General features: G+C 45.4%; 1 protein-coding gene across 3 annotated transcripts in view; it reads right to left on the reverse strand.

Moving 5' to 3' along the window:
* ITPR2 (inositol 1,4,5-trisphosphate receptor type 2) overlaps positions 1-23,855 on the reverse strand; it is a 380,387-nt gene that overhangs the window by 80,528 nt on the left and 276,004 nt on the right. For all 3 annotated transcript variants that reach the window (XM_007517924.3, XM_060194552.1, XM_060194551.1), the window contains 6 exons: positions 18,321-18,429; positions 17,683-17,870; positions 11,961-12,144; positions 9,641-9,897; positions 5,315-5,515; positions 3,051-3,161 (listed from right to left, as the gene is read on the reverse strand). In XM_007517924.3, the coding sequence (XP_007517986.1) occupies positions 3,051-3,161; positions 5,315-5,515; positions 9,641-9,897; positions 11,961-12,144; positions 17,683-17,870; positions 18,321-18,429 (1,050 nt within the window). The remainder of the gene's footprint in view (positions 1-3,050; positions 3,162-5,314; positions 5,516-9,640; positions 9,898-11,960; positions 12,145-17,682; positions 17,871-18,320; positions 18,430-23,855) is intronic.

Raw genomic sequence — 23,855 nt, forward strand, 5'->3', positions numbered from 1 at the left:
ACCACCACCTGGCCCCACTGACTTTCATTCTGCATAAAAGCCTTTTAAAATAGAAATCTTTAACTTTATTGGCAAAATAACCATAAAAGAGCTGTTAGAAGGGCTACTTGAATACCAGCCAAACAGTGCTGTGAAGACAAAAATATATATGTGGTGCATTAAATGTGATTATATGTCCTTATGCCATTTCTGACATAGGCATTTTGATGATTTCATTTTAGTAAAACAGTGAAATGAACCAGTACTAAGGATAAACTTTACAGAAATGGCATCCAATTTAAAGAGTTTAGCAAAAAAGAAAAAAAGGGGGGTTAAAACATGGGATATTAGTACACAGTAGCAAATTAAATTTTATTTATTTACTTATTATTGTTATTTTTACCAGAGCACTGCTCAGCTCCGGCTTACAGTGGTATGGAGATTGGGGCTTTGGAGCCTGACATGAGAGTTTCTTTGAATAACCATTATGAAATCTCTGCCTGCAAAAAAAAAAAAAAATTAAATAGGCTCGAATGCTATTTGATGAGAATTTATCCCTGGAATTTAACTAACAACAACATCTGGGTCATAGGAGAGTCATGCTTTCTACTTTGTTTGCTAGAGAATGAAAGGTGGTTATGGCACCTCTGGAGTTTTCTTGTTTGGTTGATGAATATATTCTTTCAAACAGTTTTACCTTTGGGTAGAACATGTTTCTGAGAGTCCACTAATAGTCTGCAGGCCTAGGGAGCATTTTGCCACAGAGAGCAGGTCATGCTCAGTGTTTGGAGGTTTCAACAGGGCTGCCCTGGAATCGTGGCAAACTGCAAGCTGATCCAGGTCCCAGGAGATCTGTGACCGTAATTCACCCATGAAAAGTTAAATTTAATTGTATTCACATGGACAGCCATGTCTACAAAAACATTGTATTTGATTAATGTGGTTGTCCCCCCTCCCAAATCTAAGACTTGCAATCATAAGTTGGAGAATAAAGTGCATTGTCAGCTGTGCTTTGGGAAGGCAAATGAAATGTCTCACCAGCACTCTGTGTAAGAGGAATTATTTATAGTGTATTTGCTCAGCAGCAACAGCACGCTAATCTGTTTGTCTCATTATTAAAACACAGACTAGCCTGCAAGTGTTATTTCACACTATAGACCCAATAATGCCGCCTTCAATAATCATCCCAAATGAATGTCGTTGTTGTTATTATTATTACTATTATTTTTATTTTGTGTGGACCTGAGGACTTGCACATACATGGTTTCGTTGCTCCAGGCCACTTTCTCATTCAGATAGGAAGATGGGGGATGGGATACAGTCAGGAAGTAAGTGGGGAGGAGAGGGAGAGTGGAGGGAGGGAGGAAGGGAGGGAGGGAGGGAGGAAGGGAGGGAGGAAGAAAGAGGAAGAAAGAGGAACGAAGAAGGAGAGAGGGAGGGAAGGCGAGAGAGAGAGAGAGAGAGAGAAATGTGTCACAGTGCTGTTGTAGTGCCAGGTGCCTCCTTAGTGATGTTGGGTTTGAGCCTGGGCTGAGTCTGTGGCAATGCAGATGTCCCACCTATTGAGCTATCCCTCTAGCCCAGGAATATCATTATTTTACATCCAGAATTTGGTTCACTTCTTTTTCATATTTATTTGCTCAGTCCATTAGGACACAAGTAATCATCTGTCTGTCACTGGACAGAGTTGAAGAAAGAAATTGATTTCATAGGGGCCTAGTGACTGTGCACCAGGTTAAACGTACATGTTACCATGTGAAAGCCCCAGGTTTGAGCCCCTGCTCTCCACCTTCAGGGAGAAAACTTCAGGAGTGATGAAACAAGTACTATAGTTTGGTTGGTCAGTCTGTCTGTCTGTCTATCTCCTACTCTCTCTCTCAATTTCTTTGTCCTATCCAATAAAATAGAAAGAAATAAAAGAAAGAAATAGCCTCCAGGAGCAGTGGATTCATAATGCTGGTACTGAGCCCCAGCAATAACCCTGGTGGCAATAAAAGATAAAAAAAATAGTAAATGAAAATCATTTTCAATCCACTGGATTGAAAATGATTTCAAGCCTCCTGAGCTGTGGCAGGTGGGACAGCTGGGGAGAGTATGGTTTCAGTGCAGGCAATAGCCATTTAACAGTGGTGCAGAAGTGACTTCTACTATGTTGGGAAGATAAGATTCTAACATCAAAGAAAAAAACGTGGAGAGTCACCCACCCGCAATGCAATCCTTCCATTTATTCAGGGGAGTTAATCTGGGAGGGCCAGGCAGAATTCCTGAATCAGGAACAATAAGAAATAGCCAGCATAGAGCCATTTGGCACCTTTTTCTCTCTCTACAGCAAAGAAGTGAAACCAAAATAGTACCGAGACCCAGTGACTACTTGTAAGAATGTATGATAAAATGCCTCCAACTGAACATGACCTCATGGGTTGTGGAGTCAGCATGACGGTTCTGCAAAAAAAAAAAACTGTCATGCCTGAGGCTCCAAAGTCACAGGTCCAATCCCTGGCACCACCATAAGTCAGAACAGTGCTCTAGTCTCCCCCCTCCCTCTCATTAAAATAAAACAAAATACATTAAAAAAATAAACATCGGGAGTCGGGCTGTAGTGCAGCGGGCTAAGCGCAGGTGGTGCAAAGCACAAGGACCGGCATAAGGATCCCGGTTCGAACCCCGGCTCCCCACCTGCAGGGGAGTCACTTCACAGGCGGTGAAGCAGGTCTGCAGGTGTCTATCTTTCTCTCCTCCTCTCTGTCTTCCCCTCCCTCTCTCCATTTCTCTCTGTCCTATCCAACAACAACAACAACAATAATAATAACTACAACAATAAAACAACAAGGGCAACAAAAGGGAATAAATAAATAAAATAAATATAAAAAAGATTAAAAAAATAAAAAAAAAACAAAATATCACCTGATGCTTTTCTTGGCATTTTCTCAGAAAATTAGTGAGCACTGGGCTCTCCCTGTCAGTTAGCTGTTTGAAAACAATGCCCTGGTTTGCACAAGGACTGCGTACAGACTAAGCACCAGCTCTAGCAGAAGCTTCCCCCTGGGAAGCCAGCGGGTGGATGACTCTACCTTGAGCTGCAGCACTAGGTCCATGCGGTATTTGCCAAGGGGATTGATGTCGTTGAGAATCAAGGCAATGATGATGTCAATGCCATTGGACTCGTGAGTTGCGATGCAGGTCTAGAAGGGAAACGTTTACAGAATGCCATTCTAGTCACAGCCAAAGAACACTGGAGAGCATACAATATAAAACATAGCCACCTCAGTTTTTTCTTCCTTCCTTCCTTCCTTTCTTTCTCTCCCTCTCTCTCTTTTTTTTTTTTTTACTTTTACCATATAATTGTCATTCTCCTTTGAGAGCACATCAAAGGTGCATCCAAGGTCTAGCAAAAGCTTGATCTACAAATTGATTGGCATTATCTAAATGGCTTTTTTAAAAAAAAACTTCTTTATTGGGAAATTAATGTTTTACATTCAACAGTAAATTCCTAGTTTGTACATGCATAACATTTCTCAGTTTTCCACATAACAATACAATCCCCACTAGGTCCTCTGTCATCCTTTTTGGACCTGTACTTTCCCCACCCACTCACCCCAGAGTCTGATGCAATATACCAATTCCAGTTCAGGTTCCACTTATGTTTTCTTTTCTGATCTTGTTTTTCAACTTCTGCCCTGAGAGTGAGATCATCCCATATTCATCCTTCTGTTTCTGACTTACTTTACTTAACATGATTTCTTCAAGCTCCATCCAAGATGGGCTGAATATGGTGAAGTCACAGTTTTTAATAGCTAATTAGTATTCCATTGTGTATATAGACCACAACTTGCTCAGCCAGTCATCTGTTGTTGGACACCTGGGTTGCTTCCAGGTTTTGGCTATTACAAATTGTGCTACTATGAACAAAGGTGTACACAAATCTTTTTGAATGGGCGTGTTGGGTTCCTTAGAATATATCCCCAGGAGAGGAATTGCAGGGTCATAGGGTAGGTCCATTTCTAGGCTTCTGAGAGTTCTCCAGACTCTCTTCTCCACAGAGGTTGGACCAACTGACATTCCCACCAGCAGTGCAGGAGGGTTCCTTTGACCCCACAACCTCTCCAGCATTTGCTGCTGCTACCTTTTCTGATGTATGACATTGGCCAAATCTACTTCCCAAGTTTACTGTGAATGTACATGAGATGACACATATGGCACAACACAGGAGAGCAGATCAAATCTGTGGGAATTTACTCCAAAAGTCTTAAAAGATTTGCTATCCCAGCACTGCTTCATTAGTCATGAATCTTCCCCGCTGCAGGTGTCTCTATCTCCCCTTTTCCTCTCAATTTCTGTCCTGTCAAATAAATTAAAAAGTGAAAAAAAAATGGGCCCCAGTTCAAATCGATGGGGTTTCCAGTTAACAATATTTATATCCTTGTCTCATATTTGGGAGCTACTCTCTTCCCTGATCCTGCTTTCTAGTCCTTCTTCCCAACTATGACACCATCTCCCTAGACAATAACTTAGGTCACCTGCACGTTAGATGTCAAGCTCAGACAAAAACTAGTAAGGTCATGATCATACACCTAAAATAAGGTCATACACCTAAAATAGACCTAACTAGCTTTTTCCAAAACGGAGACCCCAAATCTTCATCTGCAATATTCTTGCCTTTAGGTTCATGATTAGTCAACAATTTGTTCTGCTTTATATCTTAACTCTTTTCAATCACCAGGTACCAGATGTTACCATGATGCCAACCTGACTTCCCCGGGCAGACGACCAATGTCCTGGAGCCCCACCTCCCCAGAGCACTGCCCCACTAGGGAAAGAGAGACAGGCTGTGAGTATGGATTGACTTGTCAACGCCCATATTCAGTGGGGAAGCAAGAAGCCAGACCTTCTACCTCTTGCACCCCATAATGATCCTAGGTCCATGGATTCCCAAGTGGGATAAAGAATAGGAAAGCTTACAAAGGGGGGTTGGGATGGGATAGGGAGTTCTGGTGGTGGGAACTGTGTGGAACTGTACCCCTCTTATCCTATGGTCTCGTCAATATTTCCAATTTATAAATAAAAAAATATTTATTGTCAATGAAAAAAACTGATGGTGAAAAAACTCTGGAATCTTCTGGATAGGTCTGACTGTACTCTGGGGCATTTCCATGGGAATTCCTTTTATGACAAACTTTTAGAAAGGCACGGCATAGTACTAGCTGGTCTGTGATTCACTCTGTGTGCCAAAGGAAACTGGCTGGTGGAGTGAGATGAAAGGAGGCTCCTTTACCTGCCTGATCCTTTAGCTGGTAACTTGTGACTCCTAATCCAGTGAGGATGGCTCTGCATTTACCTGGTTTTCATGACAGGGTCCCTGGCAGTACTCAGTCAGGCTCTCCAGGGTCTGGTTGACCAGCACCACATTCTTCTCGTTGATGTAGAGCCCCAGCAGGCCCAGGCCGCCTGTGGTGCTGCCACAGATACAATCCAGGAACTGCAGCGTCTCACACACCAGGTTGTAGTTGGTCTTGTTGTTCTGGTTCCTCAAGAAGTTCTGGAGGCCAAAAGAAATAGCCATCAGAGGTTAAAAATGGTCTGCTGTGCTAACTGCTTTTGGCACCCTCTGCCCCCTCCCCTCCGCCTTGTGTGTCTTTTTATAATGCAAAAAGATCCCCAAGGCAATGGGAAATGGAATTTCTCTTTCTAAAAATGTTCACCTTTATTAAACTTTGCCTCAGTTAAAAAAAAGAGAAAGAAAAAAAGGCCTGCAATTCAAACACTTACTGTTAGTAATAAGTTAATTACAAGTGATTCTCAAAGCTGTCCTCTTAAAACTGTACAGAGAAGGCAGATATAATAGGTGGAAAAAGAGAACCAGAAAGTTCAAGAGAAGGAGTGATCAGTGTTTGGGAGAAATGACCCTGCATAAACTGTGTAGGTTTACAGGGAATTATACAACTGTGTAGAAGGCAACTTGGAAATACCTGTCAAAATTTCAGTTAACACACAATGCCACTGCCAAAAAGTTATTCTAGATATGGGTACACCATTCCATGAACAGCCTCCCCATTGTGACTGGTTTAATACATGATGCCCCACTGAAAGGCTGGAACATTAAAACAGGCTACTTTGATATATGCTTGACACAAATATGGCCTCCTAATGCAAACTTTGGCAATAAATAAATATTGCCAAGTGAAAACATAAATATTGCCAAGTGAAAATATAAGTATTGCCAAGTGAAAACCCATTACACACTGCTACTGAAAAAGATTTAAATCAATTTTGATCCACACTCCCGTGGGGGAGAAGTTGTAAGAGGATGAGGATAAGAGGGCTCTGAACTCCAGCTCCATCAGCACCCGGAGACAGAGGACGTAAAAAGGAGAGATATTTGGATGTAGTAATAGGGTTATGTGTGGCTTGGAGGGGAAGAGAGTACTGGACCTGGAAGAAAAAGGCAGCAGTTATGTACAAATGTAGACAGATAATTGTAGAGATGACAGTTAACCCATGTCTGCAACCTTGAGAGAACCCTGCTGGTTTGCAATGGAGGGGCTAGGGAATCAGGACTCTGGTGGTGGGAATGGTGTGGAATTACACACCCTGTTGACATGTAATTTTATAAATCAATATTGAATCACTAATAAAAAATTTTTAAAAAAGAAAAAGGTTCACATGCACAGATCAATATGCTCATATCTGCACGAGAACTTCTAAAAGGAAATAGCTTGTGAACAGTAATTTCTTCTACAGTACAGATTTCATGGAAATTAAGCAAAGAACAAACCCTGCATTTTTTATTTTGGCCTATCTTTATCAACTTCATTTATTCATTTATTAGATTTAATTTTTTAATTTTTATTATCATTATTTATTGGATAGACAGCCAAAAGTCTAGAGGGAAGTGGGGAGAGAGAGGAAGGAAGGAAGGAAGGAAGGAAGGAAGGAAGGAAGGAAGGAAGGAAGGAAGGAAGGAAGGAAGGAAGGGGTATCTGTAGCTCTGCTTCACCACTCATTAAGCTTGCCCCCTGCGGGTGGGGACCAGGGGTTCAAACACAGTCCTTGCGCACTGTAACATGTGTGCTCAACCAGGTGCACCACCACCTTATTTGAATTTATTTTACTGCTTGTTTCCCTTTGGGTCTTGACAGATTTTTATATTTCTTTCAACTTTTTGTTATGTCTATGATGTACAACTACCCTTTCGGAACCCTGCCTGCTAGGTGCACGGCTAAGTGGACACTGGGTACATTCCCGGTACATTCCCACATGGGCCATTGCCCTCAGCATTCACCTCCGAAACAAGTTCCAGGAGGCCTCAGGATCCTCTCAGTCCTCAGCAGCTAGCACTCTGCATCCTGTTTCTGTGGCCCTGGCTACACAGGGCATCTCAGAGGAGAGCACTCACACAGTATTTGTCTTGCTGCCACTGGTTGCTTTCACTTAACATAATGTCCCTAGGGTTCACCCATGTTGTAGCAGATAATGGAATTACCTTTTTTTTCAGGCTAAATAATATTCTATGGAATATACATATCACAGCTATATCATCCATCCTACCACCCAAGGATAAGGGTTGCTTCCACGGTATAGCAACTGCCAGCAATTCTACCACTTATTTGTTTAATTCTAAGATGACTATTTTAGAACTAGCATTTTGGCATTGGGCAGTGGTGCACTGGGTCAAACACACATAGTACTAAGCTCAAGGATCCCAGTTCGAGTCCCCAGCTCCCCAGCTCCCCACCTTCAAGAGTGTCACTTCACAAGCAGTTAAAAGCAGGTCTGCAGGAGTCTATCTCTCACTCCCCCTCTCAATTTCTGTCATATCCAATAAAATGGAAAAAATGGCCACCAGGAGTGGTCAATTCATAGTGCCAGCACCAGGTCCCAGCGATAAGCCTGGAGGCAAAAAAGAAAGAAGTAGCAGCATTTCTGCACTGTGTTATTCCATGGTCCTATCACTGAGATGTTGGGCCCTCACAGGAAAGAATTTGCTTCTGGCTGGGTGCATGGTCAGGCTGAGTAAGGACACTCATGTCCAGGGCTCCTTTCCAGGAGGGGACCCTCTGGCCTTGCTCCCTATCCAGCTTATGAGGATGCAGCCACCTGTCACCAACTCGGAGCACCTCTCCCACACCCCAGTGCCCAGCATGCCTTTAAGGCCCTGTGGTGTCTCTCCCCGCCCCTCTGCTGAAAAAATTGTGCTGTAGCTGTGAGGCCCCCCACAATGAGAACATAAGGAAGAAAGAAAAAAATGAATAAAGGCAGGGACTGAGCAAAGAACCTTTCAAAGACCCCTAAGTTCATTTGTTAACACAATGAAACACATCCAAGAAATTTTAAAACCAGGACCACAGGCTGAGCAGACAGCATAATGGCTCTGCAAACAGACTCTCCTCCTGCCTGAGGCTCTGAGGTCCCATGTTCAATTCCCAGGTACCACTATCAGCCAGAGCTGAGAAGGACTCTGAGTAAAATAATAATAATAACAACAACAATAACAATGAGAAGGAAGAGAAATCTGGGGATATAGCATAATGGTTCAGCAAAAGATTCTCCTGGTTTAGGCTCTGAGGTTGCAGGTTCAGTTCCCAGTGCTACCATGAACCAGAGTCGAGCAGGAATTTGGTCTCTCTTACTCTCTGTATCTCTCTCATTTAAAATAAGTATTTTATTAAAAATAAATAAATAATATAGACTGAGAATACTGAGCATAATGGTTCTGCAAAATACTTTCGAGTCTGAGTCTCTGAGGCCTCAGGTTCAATCCCCTGCACTGCCATCAGCCAGAGCTGAGCAGGGCTCTAGCCTCTAACTTACTTTCTGTATCTCTCTTGTTAACATAAAGTAAAATAAATAAAGAAGTAATGTAATGAGTAAATGTGTAAGTAAAATAAAATAGAAAATAAAACTTAAAATAAAATAAAAACAATTGTACTAAATTATTAAGAATATTATTTTTATATAATTTATACCATATTATTTTATTTTCTACTAATTGTGAGTCATACTGTTTATTAAAATTAAGTATCAATAAAAAGTAAAAATAAATTTTAAAAATAAGTAAAATAAATTTAAAATACAGGTAATGTTATAAAGAAAGGAGAGAGAGAGGGTTCGGTGGGTGGCACAGCGGGTGAAGCGCATGTGGTGCCAAGCGCAAGGACTGGCATAAGGATCCCAGTTCGAGTCCCAGCTCCCCACCTGCAGGGGGGTCACTTCACAGGCGGTGAAGCAGGTCTGCAGGTGTCTATCTTTCTCTCCTCCCTCAATTTCTCTCTGTCCTATTCAACAATGACATCAACAATACAATAATAACTACTACAACAATAAAAACAAGGGCCACAAAAGGGAAAAAAAAGAAAGGAAAGAAGGGGAGAGGGAAGAAGAATAAAGAAAAGAAGAGAAAAGAAAAGAAAAGAGGAAAAGGGGGAAGGAAAAGAAAGGAAAGGAAAGGGGAGGGGAGGGGAGGAAAAGGAAAAGGGATTGCACTGTTCACAGCAGTATCTGCCTTTAGGGTGGCACACAGTCCTCCCCTCTGCTGACTGCTGATGGCGTGCCCCACACTGGGTGTGGTCCCACAGAGGAGGAGCTGGGGTGGACCTGAGGAAAGCCAGGCCTGGGAGTGCAGGAAGGCCAGGGCATGGCTGCAGCCCTGGGTGAGGTCTGGTACCTGCAGCTCACGGTTGTGGTTCTCACACAGCAGCTGCAGGAAGCGCAGGATAGGCTGCATGATGGCGATGGCAGGGCTCACGGTAGCCTCCTCTGCGGACTTCTCCTCGGCGCCGCCAGCCTCTGGCCCCGAGCACACTACGTCCACCTCAGGGTCCATCTCCCTGCGGTATGCGCAGTAGGCTTTGGAGGTGGCAGAGGATGCTTCTGTCAACTGCCCCTTCATCCCCTCTCGCAGGTGCAGCGTGGAGTCCCGGACTGGAAGGAAAGCAGAGCCCTGAAGTTTCTGAAGGCAGGTCCTGCTGCTCTTAGAAGGACTAGATGGGGAAGAGCCAGGCAGAGGCGCAAGTGGGTGAGTGCAAGGACCTGCTCCCCACCTGCAGTGAGGAAGCTTCACTATTGGTGAAGCAGGCCTGCAGGTGTCTGCATTTTCCCCATCTCAATCATGCACTAAACTCTCAATCTCTCTCTGTCTTATCTAATAAAGATTGAAAGGTAGGGGCAAGGAAAAAAGAAAACAGCCTTTGGAAACAGTGGATGTGTAGTATAGGCACTGAGCTGCAGTGATAGCCCTGGTGGCAAAAGAATTAAAAAGCGGAGTAGATGGGGATGGGGATAGCTAGCCCAGTAGAGCATACCCTTCACCATGTGCAAGGATCTGGATTCAAGTTCCCCCACCACTCACTACACAGCAACAACTGCACAGGGGAAGCTTCACAAGCAACAGAACAGCATTGTGATACTGTCGTTGCTGTACTCCTCCCTTCCCCCTCCTTTTCCCTCTCTCTCATCTGCTATTTTGGAAAAAGAAAAGAAAAGAAAAAGTCTGCTGGGAGCACTGGAATTGTGCAGGTGCTATGTCCCAGTGGCAAGAAACAAAACAAGCAGCAAATAAGAGGCCAGATACTGAAACCCCCTAACAAATGAGACTAAAGACCATCTGACAAGACACACAATTACCCAAAAATTAATTCAAGGCAGCAGTTAAAACAGTGAATTTTCAATGGGGTCTACAATCAACAATATTTATACGCTTTCCCCATATTTGGGAGCTACTCTCTTCCTTGGTTCAGCTTTCTAGCCCTTTTTCCAGCCATGATATCATCTTCCCAGACAGTAACTTTGGGTCCACCTGTACATCAGAGGTCAGGCTCAGAAAAAAACTAGTATAGTCATGGGACCTTTGGAATATGACTAAAATAGGCCTACTAGCTATCTTCAAAATGGAGACCCTAAATCTTCATCTGTATTCTTCCAGCCTTTAGGTTCATGATAAGTCAACAATTTGTTCGACTTTATATGGTAACTCTTTTTTCAGCCACCAGGTTCCAGATGCTAGCATGATACCAACTGGACCTCCCTGGGCAGATGATCCCATCAAAGTGTCCTGGATGCCTACTTTCCCAGAGCCCTGCCCCACTAGGGAATGAGAGAGACAGGCTGGGAGTATGGATCAACCTGCCAATACCCATGTTCAACGGGGAAGCAATTACAGAAGCCAGACCTTCCACCTTCTGCTCCCCATAATGACCCTGGGTCCATGCTCCCAGAGAGATAAAGAATAGGAACTCTATCAGGGGAGGGGATGGGATATGGAGTTCTGGTGGTGGGAATTGTGTGGAGTTGTATCCCTTTTATCCTGTGTTTTTTTTTTTTCAGTGTTTCCTTTTTATAAATACTTTTTTTAAAAAGTGAATTTGTACATGGCCATTAAAAATATGCAGAGCCGTGCGTGTATGCCTCTCTGATAAAGATAAAATAGAGTTCATCAGCACAAGGATGGAAAAACAAAGTCATTTTCAAAAGGCCACCACTGCTCTGATAGGTATTTTCTACAATGATGCTTTTATTATTCTAGAGACCAAGGAGCTTTTATTCCAGAATGATGCTGCATTTGCCATTCCTTTCTTCTTTCTTTTTTAAATCTTTATCTCCATAAGAGTTATTGCTGGGGCTCAGTGCCTACACTACAAATCTACCACTTCTGGTGGCCATTTTCTTGTCTTTTTACTTTGTAAGAAATAGAGAGAGGCAGAGGAGTAGAGATACCTGCAGCCCTGCTTCACTGTTCATGAAGCTTCCCCACCGCAGGTAGGGACCAGGGGACTTGAATCTGGGACCTTGCACGTGGTGATATGTGTGCTCAACCAGGTGTGCCAGTGCCTGGGCCCATGTTTACCTCTGATGTCTCATGGACAAGCCCAAGAGCATGATGGTTTAAGGGTAGAGTAACACCAGCCAGAGGGGCCGTGAGCCTGCCTGAGGGGAGAGAGATTCCATCCCCTTCACTGGCTTCACCCAATAGCCAAAACCTGCCTCACCTCTGACCCGAGGGCCGGCGGCCATCACCTCACTGTCCTCGTCCCTCTTCTTGGTGCCTAGGTCTACAGTGTTTACTGTCACTGTGGACCTGATTTCCTTCTGAGCCGCCTTCATTCGGTCGTACAGAACTTTGAAGAATTTTTCTGACTTCTTCTGCTCGTGCAGTTGCTGGTAGAAGGAGTACTGCAAGAAAACATGTTTGAAGAAGCTCAGTGCCCAAGGGGAGGACAAACAGTGTGTTCAGGCCCCAGAGGGACAGTGCTCTGGGAAAAGCACACATACATGATGTGCTGCCTGTTATCATCTCATGAGCGGACAGCCTCTGCCAGGCTCCGGGGCTGTTTGAGGGGTGCTAATAATAGCTTGTATTCGCCAGGCACTTTCCACTCGAATCCAGTCGCCTTTCCTGTTCTTTCACTCACCTTTGCTAATTACTTAAAAACTTTCAAGAGCACTATGAGAGTGATATGCAGCAAGAGAGACAGAGTGCACAAAGGTTTGTTTATTTTTGCCACCAGGGTTATAGCTAGGGCTTGGTACCAGCACTGTGAATCCACTGCTCTCAGAGGTCATTTATTCCTTTTTCTATTACTATATTTTTTGACAGGACAGAGAAAATTGAAAGGAGAGGAGGAGATAGAGATTGGTGGGGGGGGGGGGGACTTGAAGACCTGCTTCACCACTTGTGACACATCCCCCCTGCAGATGGGGAGTGGGGGCTAGAACCTGGATCCTTGGGCATGGTAATATGTGCACTCAACTGGGTGCACCACTGCCCAGCACTCACAAAGGCTTAGTTTTATATCATAAAGTCACACGTGGGTCCAGTGAGCACTCATGGGCTGCCCCAACACAAGCCCTGCACACAGAGCAGCAAGGAAGAGTACCATCATCACTGCCCTGGGAGTGTGTGAGCCTGAGTGAACAATCAGCACCAAACCAGCAAGCTGGGAGAGTCACGGAGAGTGATATTCCTCTTTCTCTAAATCACTGCGCCTTTAGCACTGCACGTTGCCATGGCAGCCTCCTCCTGCACAGGGGCTCAGAGAGAGACAGACACCGGATCCTGCTGCTACTGCCCAGTGGGAGCAGGGGTAAGGCCCCTAGGAAAACAAAGCAGTGGGAGGTGCTGAGCAAGGATGCAGAAAGGATCCCACATCGGGTGGGCAACGGAAAGAGTTGGTTGTGAAAGGGCAAGGAAACACAGAACCTCAGGTGCTTCTGCCCTGGTTACTGCTTGGTTGCCTTGGAGGAAGTTTCCAGAAGCTGTAGGAGCCAGGGAAGATGCCACACTTCAGGGAAGAAGGGGTTTTTCAGGAGGCAGGGAAGTTACCAGTTAAGAATGCTTAAACATTGGCACAGCTGCAGGGCACACCAGAGACATCCTGTCAGAAGTTACAGACAATCCTGTCACTAGAGGGAGGGGAGGAGGAGAAGGAGTTATATAACCCTGGTGCAACAGACAACATGGGAAGAGACCAAAGGAGACAGTGACGGTGTGGGGACGAGCAGAAGGGTCTGACCTCCAGGTTAATCAGCCAGGCAGATACACAGAGAGGCTGACTCCGGTGGGCAGGAGGCAGAGATGAGACTCGGGAGGAGGCCAGTCCTGTCCCATGTGAAAGGGCTATCTCCCCATTCTCCAGGGGCTGAGGCAGGCTCTGAAGTAGCTGGCTTCATCCCTGCAGGGAAGCTCAGGAGCAAAGGCCCATCTTCCCTCAAGGAAGCAGCACCCCCACACACACCAGAGGAGTGCCGTTACCATAGCGACCATAGCCACAGGCAGCCCTGATTTCTGTGGCCCCAAGATTCATTTCATGCTTCCAGCCTGAGATTATCAGGATAATGGTGCCAGGAGGCTGGAGGAGGCTCCAACTCTTTAATGAGGGAGTCACACACAAACTCCTCAGCCCTTTAAGACAAAGTTTTCTTCTTTTCTTTCTCTATCTCGCTCTCTCTCTCTCTTTCAATATTTCACAGTCCTTTGATAGACAGTCTCCCATTGATACTCTCCACATAGCTGTGAGATGATAGAGTGTATTCCTATCTACTTTATCCATTAGTTAGCTGAGGATTAGTGAATGCAAGTGATGGGGCCAGTAGTCAATATTCCAGGACTTGTGACTGGCTGAGCTAGGATTTATTTAGGTATTTGACTACACTTTTTTTTTTGTCTCTAGGGTTATCTCTGGGGCTTGGTGCCTGTACTACAAATCCACTGCTCCTGGAGACTATTTTTTCCCCTTTTGTTGCCCTTGTTTATCATTGTTGTTGTTATTGCTGCTGTTGTTGGATAGAAAGAAATCAAGAGAGATGAGGAAGACAGAGAGGGGAAGAGAAAGACAGACACCTGCAAACCTGCTTCACTGCCTGTGAAGCAACCCTCCCCCCACAGATGGGGAATGGGGGGCTCGAATTGAAATCCTTATGCAGTCCTTGTGCTTTGTGCCACTTGCACTTAACCCGTTGCACTACTGCCTGGCCCCCCATTTTAAAAATATTTATTTATCCCCTCTTTGTTGCCCTTGTTGTTTTACTGTAGTTATTATTGTTGTTGGATAGGACAGAGAGAAATGGAGAGAAGAAGGGAAGACAGAGAGGGAGAGAGAAAAACACCTGCAGACCTGCTTCACTGCTTGTGAAGTGACCCCCCTGCAGGTGGGGATCCTTACACCTGTCCTTGCGCTTTGCACCACCTGCACTTAACCCACTGTGCTACTGCCCGACTCCCCCATTTTATTTAACCAAGATCCCTGCTCAACTCTAGTTTCTGGGTTGAATCTGGGACCTCAGAGCCTCAGACACAAAAGCTTGCCACATAAGCCCTGTGCTATCTCCCCTCGTCAGAGCTAAGATGTAAATTTAGATTCTCTGGCTCTAAACGTATAGACATTTCTGCCAGATCTTATGGGCTTACAGTTGCTTTTATCTACTGTTTAACTGTTAATCAGAAGATGGGCAGTGCAGCACCCAGTTGAGCACATTTGTTTCCATGTCTAAGGACCTGCAAGGGGAGAAGCTTCAGGAGCAGTGAAGCAGGTCTTCAGGTCTGTCTCTTCCTCTCTCCCTACCTCCCCCTCACTGCTCAATTTCTCTCTGTCCCATCAAATAAAAACAGAAAGAAAAAATTTTAGTCTTATTTCTACTTTTCTGCCCACTACTGAAAGCATGAAAAGAAGCCAATGAAACAGTGATTTGTCAACCAACAGAATGACCTTGCTATTTCTGAGCTCTCCACTTCTGTCTTCATTTTTGCCTCTCTCTCTCTCTCTCTTTCATGAAGGACAGAGAGAGCAGCTACAGGGAGGAGGCTGGCCAGGCTGGGGCACAGGAGAGGGTGGTGGAGCAGACTGGCCAGAAGGAGAAAGGGAAACGATGGGTCTTATGGGTGATGGGGAAGAGCCCACCTTCCTGTAGCAGGTGGTAGTCTTAGGCTTGCTGGAAGAACATCTCCAGAGTCAGCCTGGAGAATGACATGCAGAAAGGCACAGCAGCTTGAAGCCTGAAGCTGCTTGCCACAGTTCAGGGAAAAGTGAGAAAAGTCTGAAGTGGGCGCTAGATAAGTAGGGGCTGAAGGCAGAGCACGGGTATGAGAGAGGTTGCAGGATCAACTCAGAGGATGGCCATCCAGTGCTGGCAAGAGGGAGTGGGTGGGGAAGCTGAGGTTTGCTCTGGATCCTTCAAAGCCACTGGTAGATGGACCGCTGGGCACAGAGAAGAAGCAAGAGGATGACGGTGGAGTCAGCCCAGGGACACGTCCAAGTCGCCAACATCCCTATGAGACTGCTCACTGCATGTTGGGTAGTATGCCACCTCCCCCTGGCTTCTGCTTAACCATATGCCTATACAGGGATTTACTGATCCCATTCAAAGCTTTGGTCTATTTACATAAATCACTTTTACATTTACATAAAGCACTCCCTCCAGGGCATTGGTGGTTCAGTGATAGGATTCTCGCCTGTTCCGCCCCCTCCTTGTCACACTCTGATTTTCACCAGTCACTTTTCTCTCCACCCTCTCTATATCACATCCTGTTTCCACCCTACTTGGAGAGTATAAAAACAGCTGCTCTTCTGATTAAAGACACTTGGAAATTGCTTTCTGGCTCCGAGAGTTCCAGAGTGTATCTCCTGCGGAAGTTAGTGCGGCATGAGTTCCTGATCCCTCTCCCACGCAGCAGCCTAGATGGGCTCCAGTTGAGTTCTCTCCAAGCCAGAGAGCACTAGCTCGGGAAGAAGTACCCTCAGGCTATCCTGGCAACTGCAGACTTCTAGAACCAGCTGGGTGTGGGGTGCAGGTGGCCATCCTCTGTAGGAGGAGAAGTGAAAGGCGTAGGATGCATGAGACCAGGGAGGGGAGAGAAGTAGAGGAGACAGATGAGAGCCTTCTGGGACAACAGCATGAAAGGTTAAGAAGATAAAGGAGGGGGACTGGGTGGTAGTGCAGTGGGTTAAGTGCACATGGTGTGAAGTGCAAGGACCAGAGTAAGAATCCCAGTTCAAGCCCCTGGGCAGACAACCTCACCAATATACTCTGGAATCCCATATCTCCAGAGCCCTGCCCCACTAAGGGAAGATAGAAACAGGCTGGGAGTATGGATCCACCTGCCAACGCCCACGTTCAGTGGAGAAGCAATTACAGAAGCCAGACCTCCCTCCTTCTGCACCCCATAATGATCCTGGGTCCAAACTACCAGAGGGATAAAGAATAGGAAAGCTTCCAGTGGAGGGGATGGGATATGGAACTCTGGTGGTGGAAAATGTGTGGAATTTTACCCCGCTTTATCCTATGATTTTGTCAATATTTTTTATTTTTTATTTTATAAATAAATTTTAAAAAAGAATAGAGAAGCTTCCAATGGAGGGGAAGAAACAAAGACCTCTGGTGGTGGGAACTGTATGGAATTATACCCCTGTTATCCTACAGTCTTGGTAATCAATATTAAATCACTAATAGAAACATAAATTAAAAAGAAGCCTGCCTTATTTGCTTCTCATGAACTATGCCTACATTTTGGGGGGAAGGTCAGGATTTTCAGAGTAAACATAGAATCTGATATTAGTCTGATATAGAGTGGTCTACAGACTAGCAGAGTATTCAACCATGTGTGCTATTTTTTTTTTTTTTTTGCTTCCAGGGTTATTGCTGGGGCTCAGTGCCTGCACCACTAATCCACTGCTCCTGGAGGCCATTTTTTACCTTTTGTTGACCTTGTTTTATTGTTGTTGTGGTTATTATTATTGTTGTCATTGTTGTTGGATAGGACAGAGAGAAATGGAGAGAGGAAGGGAAGACAGAGAGGAAGAGAGAAAGACAGACACCTGCAGACCTGCTTCATCACTTGTGAAGTGACCCCCCCCCCCGCAGGTGGGGAGTCGAGGGCTCGAACCGGGATCCTTGGGCCAGTCTTTGCACTTTGAACCATGTGCACTTAACCTGCAGTGCTATCACCCGACCTCCCCCCATGTATGCTCTTAACGTGTTTATGTTTGACACAGCTGTATGTGCACATACTCGATAAAGGTAAGGAGCAGCCTGCTACTCCTGGCTGAAGCTCACTATGAGATGGACACCATGTGCCCACTGCTCCAGACCTTCTATTCCTCAGTATTAACAGTACACTCAAGGTTATCTCTCAACCCTGACAGGCGATGGGCGCAGGGTCCTGGCATCTGGTCCCAATAGCTGGCGCCTGTTTCCAACATGGGGAGCATCAGGTACCTGAGTCTGTGTGTTTCCTCCTTCGAGCAAAGCGATGCCAAGCAAAATGCCTTCTGAGAAAATCCTGTCATTTTTGGTGTTCACAATCACGTCGATGACGAGCTCTGAGGCGCCCTCCTTGTCCAGCAGACACTGAATGTCAGACATGGAGATGCCTGTCTTATCTGAGTCCTGTCCCGAGAAGCCTCCTGTGGTCAGGAAGTACCAGGACCTTCGTTATGGAGGGGTCAGTATACAGCTTCTCCTGAGTCTGATACCTTAGGGATATTTATTTATCCCTGGACCACCCCCTCCACACACACACACATACCTGAAGTGTTGTGTAATAAAGCTGTAATGCCATGGCTTTTGAGCCAATGTAATACATCCACAATTCAATGGTTTTGAATAAAAGTGAGCTAGAAAGAGAACACTAGCTGCACTTCTACCTTTCCTGCATTCACTAGGGAATAGTCTCTCTGGAAGCCTTTGCAACATCTAGGCACAATGCATTCTTGCATGCAAACCTGTGGCATGAAGCTGACAGTCAACTGTGAGATTCTGTAAAGGAGGCCTCCCATGGGTGCCAGCAAATGAAGAGGAAGCTCAGCACCAATAGATGTGGGGAGGCTCCAGGGGAGAAAGAAGTATGGCCTTACCTGGGGTGTGAGTGGCTTTGCAGTAGCTCCCTGAGAGGGGTCCGTTCACACCAGCCCCGTAATCGCCTTTGAAGTAGCGGTTCAGGAGGATTTTCCTCAGAGTGCTGCCCTAGTGACAAGGGTCAGAAATAGCATTGTTATTATGTCTTTTTGTTCTGGGAATGTACATTCGAATGCCCATCATACGTTATCAAGGCAGGAGAATTAGCTAATATCCTGTCCTCTGTACTCAGAGACAGGAGTGTACTGAAGTGTCCCAAGAAAATAGCTAGGATTTTACTTCTCTCTGAAATAATAATGTAAAGCATTCTCAGTATCAGATGCTAGGGAAAAAAAAAAATCAGATGCTCTAAATTTAAGATTGCTTTGTAGCATGTGCACTCAACCAGGTGTGCTACCACCTAGCCCTTTATTTAAGATTACTTTGAAAGCAGGGAGACCTGTTTTAGATAGGAATTTTGCTGATGCCTAAATTAAACACAGACTGGGGGGGCTGGATTGTTTATGTGCACATAGTACTATACCCAACGACCTGATCTTCAAGCTCCCCACCCGCAGTTCAGATACTTCACGAGCAGTGAATCAGGTCTGCAGGTATATCTTTCTTTCTCCCCTCTGTCTCTCCATCCTTTCTCAATTGTCTTGGTTCTATCAAATAAAATTGAAAGAAAGAAAGAAAGAAAGAAAGAAAGAAAGAAAGAAAGAAAGAAAGAAAGAAAAGGTGGGAGTGCTGGATTCATAGTGCTGGCACCAAGCTCCAGCAATAACCTTGGAGGAAAGAAAAGAAAAAAAAATAGAAAAAAAAAGGGGGCCAGGTGGTGGTGTGACAGGTTAAGCATAGAATATGCACAAGAATCTTCAGTGGGGTTAATTCACAAGTGGTCAAGCAGGTCTGCAGGTGTCTCTCTTTCTTTCCCTCTATCTCCCCCACTCCCTCTCAATTTCTCAAAATTTCAAAAAAATTGAAAAAGAAATGGCCACAGGAGCAGTGGATTTGTAGTGCAGGCACCGAACTCCAGCAATAACCTTGGAGATAAAAAGAAAGAAAGAAAGAAAGAAAGAAAGAAAGAAAGAAAGAAAGAAAGAAAGAAAGAAAGAGAGAGAGAGAGGGAGGGAGGGAGGGAGGGAGGGAGGAAGGAAGGAAGGAAGGAAGGAAGAAAGAAAGAAAGAAAGAAAGAAAGAAAGAAAGAAAGAAAGAAAGAAAGAAAGAAAGAAAGAAAGAAAGAAAACAAAAAAACAGAATTGCTAAGTCTAAGAACTGGAAAGTGAGCACCAAAGTTTAAGAGTCTTAGTGCGAGAGTGGGCGAGTCTCCAGCATTGTCTCAAAGCAGCCAGCTAGAGAAGGCAGGGGAATGATGTGGAATTCCAGTGGCTCACTCAGAAGACAGCGGCAGGGACAGGGACGAATCATTCCATCAGGAGGGATGCAACAAGTCTACATGTCCAAGGGTTGAACGGGTCATGTTATAAAAGGAATTTATTCTGACATAGATGAGAAACGACTCTTCAAAGCTCTTGTTTTGTGGGTGATGTTTAAAGGACTACATACAGAATGTGTGTTTAGACTATTCCCAGGGGACAGCACACAGCACATGCAGTAGACTCACACCTTATGGAATGAAAGAAACTGGGTCCCAAGCCCAGGCACCACATGGAAGCACTATGTACACTGGGGAAGCTCCAAGAATGGTGAAACAGTGCTGCAAGGCACTGTACTAGTTGACCTGTTTCCATAGCCATGGCATTGCCATTTTTTTAAGAGGGGACCTGATCTCAGGCCCCCCAGGACTAGGCTGCTTCTTGCTCTAACACAGTGACCAGCAGACAGAGGGAGGAAGTTCCTGTGAGCTAGGTTCCCTTTTCTGTCTCTGTAAGGGAGTTTCTAGCCACCTTTTCCCAAGTACACAACCAAGAGATAAACCAACCCTCACAATTTTTATTTTATTGCCACCAGGGTTACCAGGGTTGTCACTGGGGCTTGGTGCCTACACAGCAAATCTACTGCTCCAGGCTGACACTTTTTTCTTTTTCTCCCCATCCCCCCCCCCCTTTCCTTAGTAGGACAAAGAGAAATTGAGAAGGAACGGAGAGATACAGAAAGACACCTGCAGCCCATCTTCATTCAGTCCTGCTTCGCCCCATGTGATGCTTCCTCCCTGCAGGTGGGAATTGGGGCCTTGAAGCCGGCTCCATGTACATGGTATTGTGTTTGGCTAACCTAGTGTGCCGCCACCTGGCCTTACAATTTCTGTTTTTTAAGGAGAGACAGCAAACTGGCTGTCACCCTTTGTCCAAAAAAAAAAAATGCCCCTTAGATTGCTAGAAGAAGAATATTCTTTAGAACCACTAGGAGTATCACAGAAGATTAGAATCAGAGCACATTTGTTATTACTCCTAAATTCTCTTAGGGCAGATAAGCTAAAATCATAGGAGCTTATCAGATTCACAAACATCCAAGTCAAATGAGCACATGGGACTGGGAAATGAGAGCCAAGATCCAAGCCCTGGTATAACGCAGGTGCACCACAGCACTGACTGGAGCTCTGTGGATGATGGGGTAGTGCTGTGCTGTCTTCACCTCTGTCTGTGCTCCTCTCCCTCTCTCTGAATCTTTAAGAAAGTGACTCAAGTTCGAGTCCCCAGCTCCCCACCTGCAGAGGGAGTCTCTTCACAAGCGGTGAAGCAGGTCTGCTGGTGTCTAACTTTCCTCCTTTCTGTCTCCCTTCCTCTCTCTATTTCTCTTTGTCCTTTTCAACAACAAAAATAGTAATAGCAATAATAACAACAATAATAGTAATAGCAATAACAACAACTAGGGCAACTAAATGGGAAAAAATGGCCTCCTGAAGCAGTGGATTCATAGTGCAGACACTAAGCCCCGGCAATAACTCTGGAGGCAAAAAAAAAGAAAGTGACTCAAGAGTATCCCAGGAGGTGGTACAGTGGATCAGGTGTTGGACTCTCAAGTATTAAGTCCTGAGCATTGCACATGATGCTCTGGTTCTCTTGCTCTGCCCTGCTTCATCAATAACTTTTTTTCTTTTTCTTTCCCCTCCAGGGTTATTGCTGGGGTTCAGGGCCTGCACCATGAATCCACTGCTCCTGGAGGACATTTTCCCCCCTTTTGTTGCCCTTGTTTTTGCAGCCTTGCTATATTATTGTTGTTGATGATGTTGTTCATTGTTGGATATGACAGAGAGAAATGGAGAGAGGAAGGGAAGACAGGGGGAGAGAAAGACAGACACCTGCAGACCTGCTTCATTGCTTGTGAAGCGACTCCCCTGCAGGTGGGGAGCTGGGGGCTCAAACTGGGATCCTTACGCCGGTCCTTGTGTCTTGCACCATGTGCGCTTAACCTGCTGCACTACCGCCCAACCCCCAAGTTTTCTTTTAATGGACCAATGATGGGTGGGACTCAGAGGTCGGGATAAAAGTCAAAGGAGCACTGTTCTTCTCTAGTCCCAGCCTCATCAGAAGCAAACATTTCCCAACACTATCATATCCCTATGCCACAGGAAGGGGTGGTGGGGCCCCAGGGTGTGCTTTCTCAACCTCACATGGGGGGGCTGCAGTCCCACCCATGCCACACCCCAGGAGGAGGCTCCTCAGCAAGGCTCTCCTCCTCCTGCCTGAGCCTGTCTGTCGGATGCGATGTTTGATGTACCAGCCACCTCCTTTGGAGCCTCTGTGGTGCTGACACTGATGGTGACTCCTGGACAATTCAAGTAACGTGTTCTCTGAGTCAGTGCTGGGATGGCTGTGATTATAATGCAGAGCAGGAAGCAGCTGACAGCTCACAGAGTGCTTTTGTACAAACTTGCTCACTTTATACCAAATCTTTTATATACATGATGGAATACTACTCAGCTGTTAAAAATGATGAAGTCATCTCCTTTGCACCATCTTAGACAGAACTTGAAGACATCATGTTACATGAGATAAGGCAAAAAGAGATGGACAAATACCGAATGATCTCACTTAAAAAAAAAAAAAATAGGGGCAGGGTCACTAGGGAAACGTAGACAGACAGGCTGGGGGTATGGTTTGACCTGCCATGTCTATGTCCAGTGGAGAAGCAATTACAGAAGCCAAATTTTCCACCTTCTGCACCCCATCTGTGGCCCATACTCCCAGAGAGATAAAAAAATAGGAAAGCTTCTAATGGAGGGGATGGGATACGGAACTCTGGTGGTAGGAACTGTATGGAATTATAACCCTCTTATCCTACAATCTTGTCGACCATTACTAAATGACTAATAATAATTTTAAAAAAGTTGAAAAACAGGAAAACACACAGCAGAACTTGGACTGGGTTTGATGTACTGCACCAAAGTAAAAGACTCTGGAGTGGGGAGGGCTCAGGTACTGGGACATGATGGCAGAGGAGGGCCTGGGGGGGGGTTGAATTGTTATGTGGAAAACAAGATATGATGCACATGTACAATCTACTGTATTGTACTGTTGACTGTAAACCATTAATCCTCCTAACAAAGAAAAAAAAGAATAAATAGGGTCAGGGAGGAAGAACACAAAGTGAAATGTGGACTGGACATGGTGTATGTCATCCAAGCAAAGGACTCTAAGGAAGGAGGAGGAGGGACAGAAGAGAATTTTGGGGTCCTGTCCTGGTGCATGATGCAATCATACTCACATGTCAGTGACTGCACTGTAAAGCATTATACCCATCAACAAAAAGAATTAAAGGGGGGACAGTGACAGACTTGGCTGAGTGCACACGTTACCGTGAGCAAGGACCCGTGCTTGAACCCCCCTCCCCACCTGCAGGAGAAAAATAGTGAAGCAGAGCTGCAGGTATCTCTGTCTCCTCCTTCCCTCTCAATTTCTGTCTGTTTCTATCCAATAAATAAATATAAACAGGAAGCCTTTTGTACACAGAAAGGGTAAGACAAATCTATCTTAGCAATGATTGAAGGCTGCCCTTTGTTTGTTTGTTTGCTTTTTTTTTTCACCAGAGCACTATTCAGCTCAGGCTTATGGTGGATCTGGGGACTGAACCTGGGGCTTTGGTACCTCAGACAGGAGAGTCTTTTGGCATTACCATTATGCTGTCTCCACAGCCCCTAACTTAGCTCCTTGAGAATGCACAGTATTGTCCCCTGCCAGGAAGAAACAGCACTAGGAGTGACTTGTTCAAGGGCCTGGTGTTTAAGAGACTAAAGCCTTGCTCAGGGGAAAATGATCCACTACAGCAGGGTCCCCCTCACCCCCACCCCTACATGAGATAACCAACACACCATCAAGCTAGGAGAGCAGTCAGACTTCTAAAGCACTCAGTGCTCAGTGCTGAAAACCACAAGCTGGAGCTGCTAGATGGAGGCCCTTTCCAGGGGGCCGAGTCCTGAGCTCCTCCTCTGCCAGGACCAGCTCTCAGGGAGGACTTTGACCTGGGGCTCTCTGGGCTGCTTAGCTGGGCATGGGTCTGACTGCTGTTCCCTCACCTTTTGCTTCCCATGACAGCGTGTCTACGTCTGGCCCCACCTTTCCCCTCATTTGAATGCTCAGTGAGAAAGGTGT

Source organism: Erinaceus europaeus, chromosome 7 (assembly GCF_950295315.1).
Source record: "Erinaceus europaeus chromosome 7, mEriEur2.1, whole genome shotgun sequence".
Lineage (NCBI taxonomy): Eukaryota > Metazoa > Chordata > Mammalia > Eulipotyphla > Erinaceidae > Erinaceus > Erinaceus europaeus.